Genomic DNA, 11,361 nt, shown 5'->3' on the forward strand with positions numbered 1-11,361 from the left:
GTAAAGCTCTATGGCCTAGAGCTACCTGCCTGTAATTCAAGTCTGCGTGGCATCCTGTTTTCCAAATGGCACCCTTTTCCCCCCATAGGGCTCTGATCGAAAGTAGTGCACTGCATAGGGAATAGGGATCTTCATGGGACACAGTTCCATTCGGTCTGATTCTTGTACTGAGCCTTCACATTGAGTCTTCTCCAGAAGTAGATAGGGGATTAAATAGGAAATGCAGGGAGGAAGAAGAAGATGGCTTCCCTTACACAAGCAGAGTTTACTACTTCAAATCCCCACTATACGTATCATTGAGAAGGAATGAAAGTGGGTGATAGATTAAACTGGTGAGACAGAGGAAAGGGGTAAGTGGGGATTGAACCCCCATATGGGATATAGTCTATATAGTCCGATTCAACAGTGACACTAGCACATTTTCTACGGATTTGGAACCTGACCTCATATTCACAGTTACACCACATGCGTGTATCAGTCCGTCCATCCGTCTGTTTACCATATCTATACCAGGCTCTGTAGTAGTGGACAGTAAATCCTCTATCCTTACTACAGAGCAGTACCACAATCAGTGAATAGTGAATCTGAGTATGAGAAGGTCCATAATAGATTTGAAAATGAAACTTTATTTTAACTAGGCAAGTCAGTTAAGAACACATTTTTATTTACAATGACGTACACCCCTACCACTTCAGTGTACAGCCTGGATTCGAACCAGGGACTGTAGAGATGCCTCTTGCGCTGAGATGCAGTGCCTTAGACCACTGCGCCACTCGGGAGACATTGATAATAAAGACAGTAATCAGAACATACATGTTTGAATAGTACTTGAATATCCGTAATCATTTTCCACGAATCAGTGGATATTGAATAGTGTGAGCATGGCGATTCCTATATGTCACTAATATGAATGCCAGGATCTCTCTGTACATAAGGATGTGTTGATAACAAAGAGAGTCCTAAGGCGGTACCTAAGAAAGAGGACAAGTCTCAGTCATCTTGCCAAGGGGGGTTTAATTCCTTCTGCATCTGAGGAGAGGAGACTCACCAACTCAGACTACCTGCTACTCCATTCGACACCATAATATCTTTCTACAGAGTCTTGTACTCTGTGTCTCCAAATAACACTGTAATAGCTTATATATGTCTCCATATAACAGTTATAACATATATATGTCTCCATATAACAGTTATAACATACATCTGTCTCCATATAACACTGTTATAGCTTATATATGTCTCCATATAACAGTTATAACATATATATGTCTCTATATAACAGTTATAACATATATATGTCTCTATAGTGTTATAGTACTGTTAGGATATAACATATTACTAGTAGTGTTAGTGTTATAGTACTGTTAGGATATAACATATCCCCTGTATAACAGTGTTATAGTACTGTTAGGATATAACATATTACTGTAGTAGTGTTATAGTACTGTTAGGATATAACATATTACTGTAGTAGTGTTATAGTACTGTTAGGATATAACATATTACTGTAGTAGTGTTATAGTACTGTTAGGATATAACATATTACTGTAGTAGTGTTATAGTACTGTTAGGATATAACATATTACTGTAGTAGTGTTATAGTACTGTTAGGATATAACATATTACTGTAGTAGTGTTATAGTACTGTTAGGATATAACATATTACTGTAGTAGTGTTATAGTACTGTTAGGATATAACATATTACTGTAGTAGTGTTATAGTACTGTTAGGATATAACATATTACTGTAGCAGTGGTTCGGCTTACTGGGAGTTTCCTTTGATATTGATAATCCTCTTAAATCACTGGCGACATTCAAGACTTCCAATCAGCCTCTCCCAAATGGCACCCTACAGTATTCCCTGTAAAGTGCGTTACATTTCATCAGGGCCCATAAGGCCATAGTCAAAAGTAGTGCAAAACGTAGTTAACAAGGTGCCGTTTGGGACACACGCCCATATATCCCCTCTCCCAAATGGGTCTGCTGCAGTAATACTAGTGTCCATAAAATACATGGCCTAGCTATTACAACTAATAACCTCACTAACTAACATAGACTATATATTACAACTAATAACCTCACTAACTAACATAGACTATCTATTACAACTAATAGTCTAACTAACTAACATAGACTATCTAGTACAACTAATAACCTCACTAACTAACATAGACTATCTATTACAACTAATAACCTCACTAACTAACATAGACTATCTATTACAACTAATAACCTCACTAACTAACATAGACTATCTATTACAACTAATAACCTCACTAACTAACATAGACTATCTATTACAACTAATAACCTAACTAACTAACATAGACTATATATTACAAATAATAACCTCACTAACTAACATAGCCTATCTAATTACAAATAATTACAAATAATAACCTCACTAACTAACAGACAATCTATTACAACTAATAACTTCACTAACTAACATAGACTATCTATTACAACTAATAACCTCACTAACTAACATAGACTATCTATTACAACTAATAACCTAACTAACATATACTATATATTACAACTAATAACCTCACTAACTAACATAGACTATCTATTATAACTAATAACCTCACTAACTAACATAGACTAGCTATTACAACTAATAACCTAACTAACTAACATAGACTAGCTATTACAACTAATAACCTCACTAACTAACATAGACTATCTATTACAACTAATAACCTCACTGACTAACATAGACTATCTATTACAACTAATAACCTCACTAAGTAACATAGACTATCTATTACAACTAATAACCTCACTAACTAACATAGACTATCTATTACAACTAATAACCTCACTAACTAACATAGACTATCTATTACAACTAATAACCTCACTAACTAACATAGACTATCTATTACAACTAATAACCTCACTAACTAACATAGACTATCTATTACAACTAATAACCTCACTAACTAACATAGACTATCTATTACAACTAATAACCTCACTAACTAACATAGACTATCTATTACAACTAATAACCTAACTAACTAACATATACTATATATTACAACTAATAACCTCACTAACTAACATAGACTGTCGATTACAACTAATAACCTAACTAACTAACATAGACTATCAATTACAACTAATAACCTCACTAACTAACATAGACTATCAATTACAACTAGTAGTTAGTTAGACTATCTATTACAACTAACAGTTAGTTTGGCTATCTATTACATCTAATAGTTAGTTAGACTATCTATTACAACTAACAGTTAGTTAGGCTGTCTATTACAACTAGTAGTTATTTAGGCTATCTATTACAACTAACAGTTAGTTAGGCTATTACAACTAATAGTTTGTTAGATTATCTATTACAACTATTAGTTAGTTACACTATCTATTACAACTAGTAGTTAGTTAAGCTATTACAACTAACAGTTAGTTAGGCTATTACAACGAATAGTTTGTTAGACTATCTATTACAACTAGTAGTTAGTTAGGCTATCTATTACAACTAGTAGTTAGTTAGTCTAACTAACTATTCGATGTAATAGCCTAACTAACTACTATTTGTAATAGATAGTCTAACACACTATTAGTTGTAATAGATAGGCTATTACATCAAATAGTTAGTTAGACTATCTATTACAACTAATAGTGAGTTAGACTATCTATTACAAGTAGTAGTTAGTTAGACTATCTATTACAACTAGTAGTTAGTTAGACTATCTATTACAACTAATAGTTAGTTAGGCTATCTATTACAACTAATAGCCTATGTTAGTTAGACTATCAATTACAACTAATAGCCTATGTTAGTTAGACTATCTATTACAACTAATAGCCTATGTTAGTTAGTTAGACTATCTATTACAAGTAGTAGTTAGTTAGACTATCTATTACAACTAATAGCCTATGTTAGTTAGACTATCTATTACAAGTAGTAGTTAGTTAGACTATCTATTACAACTAATAGCCTATGTTAGTTAGACTATCAATTACAACTAATAGCCTATGTTAGTTAGACTATCTATTACAACTAATAGCCTATGTTAGTTAGACTATCTATTACAACTAATAGCCTATGTTAGTTAGACTATCTATTACAACTAATAGCCTATGTTAGTTAGACTATCTATTACAACTAATAGCCTATGTTAGTTAGTTAGACTATCTATTACAACTAATACCCTATGTTAGTTAGTTAGACTATCTATTACAACTAATACCCTATGTTAGTTAGACTATCAATTACAACTAATACCCTATGTTAGTTAGACTATCTATTACAACTAATACCCTATGTTAGTTAGTTAGACTATCTATTACAACTAATACCCTATGTTAGTTAGACTATCAATTACAACTAATACCCTATGTTAGTTAGACTATCAATTACAACTAATAGCCTATGTTAGTTAGACTATCTATTACAACTAATAGCCTATGTTAGTTAGTTAGACTATCTATTACAACTAATAGTGAGTTAGACTATCTATTACAAGTAGTAGTTAGTTAGACTATCTATTACAACTAGTAGTTAGTTAGACTATCTATTACAACTAATAGTTAGTTAGGCTATCTATTACAACTCGTAGTTAGTTAGGCTATTACATATAATAGTTAGTTAGACTATCTATTACAACTAATAGCCTATGTTAGTTAGACTATCTATTACAACTAATAGCCTATGTTAGTTAGTTAGACTATCTATTACAACTAATACCCTATGTTAGTTAGTTAGACTATCTATTACAACTAATACCCTATGTTAGTTAGACTATCAATTACAACTAATACCCTATGTTAGTTAGACTATCAATTACAACTAATAGCCTATGTTAGTTAGACTATCAATTACAACTAATAGCCTATGTTAGTTAGACTATCTATTACAACTAATAGCCTATGTTAGTTAGACTATCTATTACAAGTAGTAGTTAGTTAGACTATCTATTACAACTAATAGCCTATGTTAGTTAGTTAGACTATCTATTACAACTAATAGCCTATGTTAGTTAGACTATCTATTACAACTAATAGCCTATGTTAGTTAGACTATCTATTACAACTAATAGCCTATGTTAGTTAGACTATCTATTACAACTAATAGCCTATGTTAGCCTAACTAACTAATATAGGCTATTAGTTTTAATAACCAAATTAACTAACATAGGCTGGTAGTTAGCCTAAGTAACATAGTTAGTTAGTTAGTTCGTTATGCTGTAGATTACAGCTAATAGCCTACTAACTAATGTTTGTTACCAGTTGTAATAGATAGTCTAACTAAGAAACTAACATAGGCTAGATCAGCTAGATTGTTAGTTAGGCTATGTATTACAGCTAATAGCATATATTAGTTAGTCAGGTTAACATAGGGTATTAGTTGTAATAGATAGTCTAACTAACTAACATAGGCTATTAGTTGTAATAGATAGTCTAACTAACATAGGCTATTAGTTGTAATAGATAGTCTAACTAACATAGGCTATTAGTTGTAATAGATAGTCTAACTAACTAACATAGGCTATTAGTTGTAATAGATAGTCTAACTAACATAGGCTATTAGTTGTAATAGATAGTCTAACTAACATAGGCTATTAGTTGTAATAGATAGGCAATTAGTTGTAATATATTGATAGTTAGGCTATCTATTAAAACTAATAGCCTATGTTAGTTAGTTAGTTAGTTAGTTAGTTAGTTAGTTAGTTAGTTAGTTAGTTAGGCAGAGATGTGTGGAGATGCACTGACTCGTATTATATTACATGATCTCTCTCTCTCTGTGTGTCTGTGTTGCATCCTTCTAAATAAATACAGCTGCCTGTGCTCCCATGCACACGCTCATATTAACAATTTGCCATTTTGAATGCAACTGCCTATTTATAGTCCAGTATGAAATGTAGGCTATTATGTAAATCCCGTACCAATTATAGACTGTATCTATAAATATTTTAACTCTTAATTTCACTAAATCACATAGTGTGGTCCCTCTTATTCATCTCCTCTCTTTTCCTCTGTCCCCTCTGCCCTCTCTTCCATCTCTCTCATCTCTTTTCCTCTGCTCTCTCTTTAGGATACATAGGATACCCTCTGTCATCTCTCTCTCTCTCTCTGTCATCTCTCTCTCTTTCCCTCTCTCTGTCATCTCTCTCTCTCTGTCATCTCTCTCTCCTCTTTCCCTCTCTCTCTCTCTGTCATCTCTCTCTCTTTCCCTCTCTCTGTCATCTCTCTCTCTCTCTCTCTCTCTCTCCTCTTTCCCTCTCCCTCTCATCTCTCTCTCTTTCCCTCTCTCTGTCATCTCTCTCCTCTTTCCCTCTCTCTCTATAACCATGTGATTTACATGTTTGACAATGTTCGATCATGTCCCTCAGTTCCGGTTGCTAGGGAGGGAAGACAGTCAAAGGTAACGTTGTCCTCAAACCTCCAGCAGCCGAGACTTGAGAAACAGGATACTCTAGTTTTAACAATCCGAGGCGACAGTGAAGTGGACCGAGTGACCGCGCGCAACCGATAGTTTTCATAGTAGCCAATAGAAGATTCTCCATCTTGTAAACAGACGACGGTCTCGTGACTTTGAACAACAAGATGACAACGTTAACGATGCCGAAAATGCAATAAGTGCACAGCCGTTGTCATCAAAGCGCGAGTGAGTGAGAACCAAAGTGGACTTCGCTTTGCTTTTTCACTTTGCCGTTGGCCAGGTCAACACATCACCATCATCACACAGCTGCGTAGCTGTCTGCGCGTCGCGCCGGGCTCCGAGTTGCTCTCTCGACGGACCAACCGGACAATCATCACGGAAAAGGACATCCAGCGTAAATCAGACCGTTTCCATGCGGACCGAAAACTGCGTCCTCACATCATCAGATCCGTGGAACAGGTGACACTGACATCTGCTCCGTCTGTTGGGCAGAATTCAAGCTGATCAAGGATGAAATGTCTGGAGCCTGCGGTTATCGTCTGTCACACAGGGCAGAGAACGAATCTACTGAACACTTCTATGGAGTAAAGTAGCCGACTGAAGCGGACAGCATTCCAAATGAACATAGGATATCCAAATGGCGAGTCTGCATCTGTTGGAAGTTTGTGGAGCCATTTTATCTGTTCTGGGAAGACATGTATAGTCTTATTTGCATTGGTCGACTGCTCTGTCTGACCCAAAACAGAAACAAAGGGACTATTTGTATCATAAAAATTCAGCTTTATATTGTTGAGTTAATTGATTGTTGTTATCACCACTACTTTAATCAATACTCAGCTGCTTTTGGTTGTTGATAATAATCAAATAATCAATTACAAATCCATCAATATTATTGTAATGTATAGATGTCAGTTGACATCTCATGTAATGTGTGGTGGTCAGGGGCCAATTAGCAGAGAGTAGTCAGGGACCTATTAGCAGAGAGGAATCACTGGCCTATTAGCAGAGAGTAGTCAGTGGCCTATTAGCAGAGAGGAATCACTGGCCTATTAGCAGTGAGTAGTCAGTGGCCTATTAGCAGTGAGTAGTCAGTGGCCTATTAGCAGAGAGGAATCAGTGGCCTATTAGCAGAGAGTAGTCAGTGGCCTATTAGCAGAGAGTTATCACTGGCCTATTAGCAGAGAGTAGTCAGGGACCTATTAGCAGAGAGGAATCAGAGACCTATTAGCAGAGAGTAGTCAGGGACCTATTAGCAGAGAGGAATCACTGGCCTATTAAGGAACACGATGCCCCCTGTTGCTGCGGGTCCTGCCACTGGCTCCTTTCTCCAACAGTTCAGAGTAGTAGCCTCCGACCGGGCTGACCAGCACCAGCCGTTCAGAGTAGGAGCCTCCGACCGGGCTGACCAGCACCAGCCGTTCAGAGTAGGAGCCTCCGACTGGGCTGACCAGTCTCAGAACCAGCAACAGTCTCTGTCACAGCCAGTCCAGCCCCAACCAGACCAGCCACAACCAGACCATCTTCAAACCCAGCCTCAGTTCAGATTCAGAGCAACAGTCCATAGTCATACAGGTGTAGAGCCTCAGAACCGGCCTCAGACCCAGACCCCAGATACAGCCTCGTACACTTCCTCAGACACTGTCCCATCTTGACCAACCTCAGCTCTAGACTCAGCTCCAGCCTCAGCCCCAGCCTCAGCCCCAGCCAGTGTTGGAGCCCCAGTCTCAGCCCCAGCCCCAGCCCCAGCCTCAGCCCCAGACAGTGTTGGAGCCCCAGCCTCAGCCCCAGCCTCAGCCCCAGCCTCAGCCCCAGACAGTGTTGGAGCCCCAGTCTCAGTCCCAACCCCATTTTAAGACGAGGCTTCAGCCTCATCCCCTGATTCCATCCTGACTCAGCCAGTATCCAACGGCAGGCTGTCGGGCCACGGGCGTAGCAACGGGCGTAGCAACGGGCACGGCATGGGCAACTCCTCCAGAAAGGAGGAGGACGAGGAAGAGAAGGGGAAAGGGAAGGATAAGGATGCGGAGAAGGCAAAAGTAATAGAGGAGGAGAAGAGGAGGAGGAGGAAGAAGAAGATGAAGGAGGAGATGGAAGACGACGAGCTGCCCCTAGGGGTGGAGGAGATGCTGGCGAGCGGAGATCCCGTCTTGGATCTGAGCTATAAAAAGTTCCGCAGGTTGCCCGGTGTGGTCTGTGGGCTACGTCACCTGGAGAAGCTGTATGTGTGTCGTAACAGTCTGCGGACCCTCCCGGAGAACATCGTCCAACTAAAGGGCCTCCGCATCCTGGCTCTAGACTTCAACAAGATGGAGAACGTCCCGTTGGCCATCTGTCAGCTCCGTAACCTGACACGTCTCTACCTGGGCTCTAACCGCCTGATGTCTCTCCCTCCAGAACTACGTAATCTTCAGAGTCTTCGCTGCCTCTGGATGGAGAGCAACTATTTCACACGCTTCCCCCGCCAGCTCTACGACTTACCCCACCTCAGGTCCCTCCAGATGGGGGACAACAGGCTGCGGACTCTGCCCCCGGACCTGTGGCGTATGGAGGCTCTGCGAGGGCTGTGGTTATACGGAAACCGTTTCACCGAGTTCCCCCGTGTCTTACTCCGCATGGTGGATCTGGAGATTTTAGACCTGGACAAGAACAAGATCGAGGTGTTCCCTAATCTGAGCCGGCTCCCCGCCCTCCGCCTCTTCTCCTATGACCACAACCCAGTGGAGGGGCCTCCCGGCGTGGGGGAGGAGGTGCTGCTGGTGGGAGAGGGGGCCCAGGAGGAGCTGCAGGACCGAGTGGACAGGAAGGCTAAGAAGGAGCAGGAGGCGAGGGACGCGGAGGAGGCTGCGCTGGCCGGGGATGGGCCTGTGATCCAGGGCATTCTAAAGACGGCCAAACAGAACAGTGCGTCGCACCCAGGGCACAAGCATGACGAGGCCATGCCCCTAACCGAGGAGGAGAGGAGGAAGAAGGAGATGGAGGCGGAGTTAGAGAAGGCGTTGAACGACTACGGGGCGGGGCTTGAATACGACTTGGAGGGGATAGAATACGAGAAGGAGTTTATATGTGAGGGGGAGGGGTATGATGGCGGGGAGTTGGAGTATGGACGAGGAGATATAGACTATGAGTATGATGAGGGGGAGGAGCTAGAGGAACCAGGAAGACAAGTGGGCCGGTATTGATGACTGACTAACTTCTCCCCCTCCTAAGCCTCTGACTCCTCCTCTCCTAAGCCTCTGACTCCTGCTCTCCTAAGCCTCTGACTCCTCCTCACCTAAGCCTCTGACTCCACCCCTCCTATGTCTAGACTTGTTTGAAATTGCAGCAGACATTGCAGGTGACGGACTGATCTTACAAGTCACCTTTCAAAATAAATCACGACTTAGAATTATTTGTAGATCAGTCAGTCAGTCACAATTTACCCACAATCCATCACAGATGTGACGCTCTCGGACACAGCCTCTGACTACTGCAACACTCTCAGGGCTATAGGAGGTGATGTGAAGAAAAAAAACACACAGGAATTATCTAGTAAGGTTATCAAAATAGTTTTCCTCTGCCTTTCTTAGCTCCAGCTGTCATAACAATGCTCAACTAGAGGGTTGTTGAACTTTTAGTAAATCTTGTGTGAAATGAATTAATGACTAGCCTCCTGAACCTGTGGCTGTAATATATGACTTTCTCTTTCTCTCTGTAGTTAGCATTAGGACAGGGCTGACACTAAATGACTAAACTCATTAGATGTTTTTCTAACTGACCTGTGAAGATATATTAATGCACTGCACGTTGTGGGAATGAAGGCTGGATGGATGATGACTGGCTGGAAGGCTGGCTGGATTGATGGATGATGGGTTGATGAATGATGGATGGATGAATGAATGAATAATGGATAGATGGATGGATGGATGATAGATGGATGGATGATGGATGGATGATAGATGGATGATGTATGGATGGATGATGGATAGGCAGGATGGATGGATGGCTGGATGGATGATAGATGGATGGATGATAGATGGATGATGGATAGACAGGATGGATGGATGATGGATAGATGGATAGACAGGATGGATGGATGACAGATGGATGATGGATGGATGATGGATAGATGGATGGATGATGGATGATGGATGGATGGATGGATGATGGATGGATGATAGATGGATAGATGGATGGATGATGGATGATGAATAGATGGATAGACAGGATGGATAGATGATGGATAGACAGGATGGATGGATGATGAATAGATGGATAGACAGGATGGATGGATGATGAATAGATGATGGATAGATGGATAGACAGGATGGATGGATGATGAATAGATGATGGATAGATGGATGGATAGATGGCTGGATGGATGACTGGCTGGCAGCGGCATCTTTGCCAACTCTGCAAAGTGGCAGGACTCAGGTGATGCTGTGTGTGTGTGTGTGTGTGTGTGTGTGTGTGTGTGTGTGTGTGTGTGTGTGTGTGTGTGTGCGTTTTGAAGTGGGGGTGAACATATTACCTTGTAATGTGATACAGTTTGTTTGGTCAATTTCGTTATGTGTGCAAAGGAAACCTAATCTTGCCTCATTAAATAATGATTGAGTTTATCAGGCTGGACTGAGTCAATCATTCATTCACAGGCAGACCAGGGTAGCATTTCAAATGGCACCCTATTCCCTATATAGTACACTACATTTGACCAGGGCCCCATAGGGTAGCACACTATATAGGGAATAGGGTGTGATTTGGAACACCACCAGGAAGACCAGAGACCAGTATCAGAGTAAGAGCGCTGATCTAGGATCAGATTAGCCATTTAGATCAGATTGTATCAGATTATATGGAGAAGGGGTGACCTGGTCCTAGATCAGATTGTATCAGATTATATGGAGAAGGGGTGACCTGGTCCTAGATCAGATTGTATCAGATTATATGGAGAAGGGGTGACCTGGTCCTAGATCAG

General features: G+C 40.4%; 1 protein-coding gene across 1 annotated transcript; it reads left to right on the forward strand.

Annotated features, from left to right (window-relative positions):
- Window positions 1–8,192: 8,192 nt before the first annotated feature.
- LOC112238684 (leucine-rich repeat-containing protein 10B-like) lies at window positions 8,193–10,317 on the forward strand. Its single transcript, XM_024407224.2, has one exon. It carries the CDS (start codon window positions 8,369–8,371, stop codon window positions 9,587–9,589), a length of 1,221 nt encoding a protein of 406 aa, XP_024262992.1. The 5' UTR covers window positions 8,193–8,368; the 3' UTR covers window positions 9,590–10,317.
- Window positions 10,318–11,361: the final 1,044 nt, after the last annotated feature.

The sequence above is a fragment of the Oncorhynchus tshawytscha genome, linkage group LG01, assembly GCF_018296145.1.
Source record: "Oncorhynchus tshawytscha isolate Ot180627B linkage group LG01, Otsh_v2.0, whole genome shotgun sequence".
NCBI classification, from domain to species: Eukaryota; Metazoa; Chordata; class Actinopteri; order Salmoniformes; family Salmonidae; genus Oncorhynchus; species Oncorhynchus tshawytscha.

Excerpts from the sequence above, each read along its gene's own strand:
- LOC112238684 (XM_024407224.2), top strand. The coding sequence starts at position 8,369 with ATGGGCAACTCCTCCAGAAAGGAGGAGGACGAGGAAGAGAAGGGGAAA.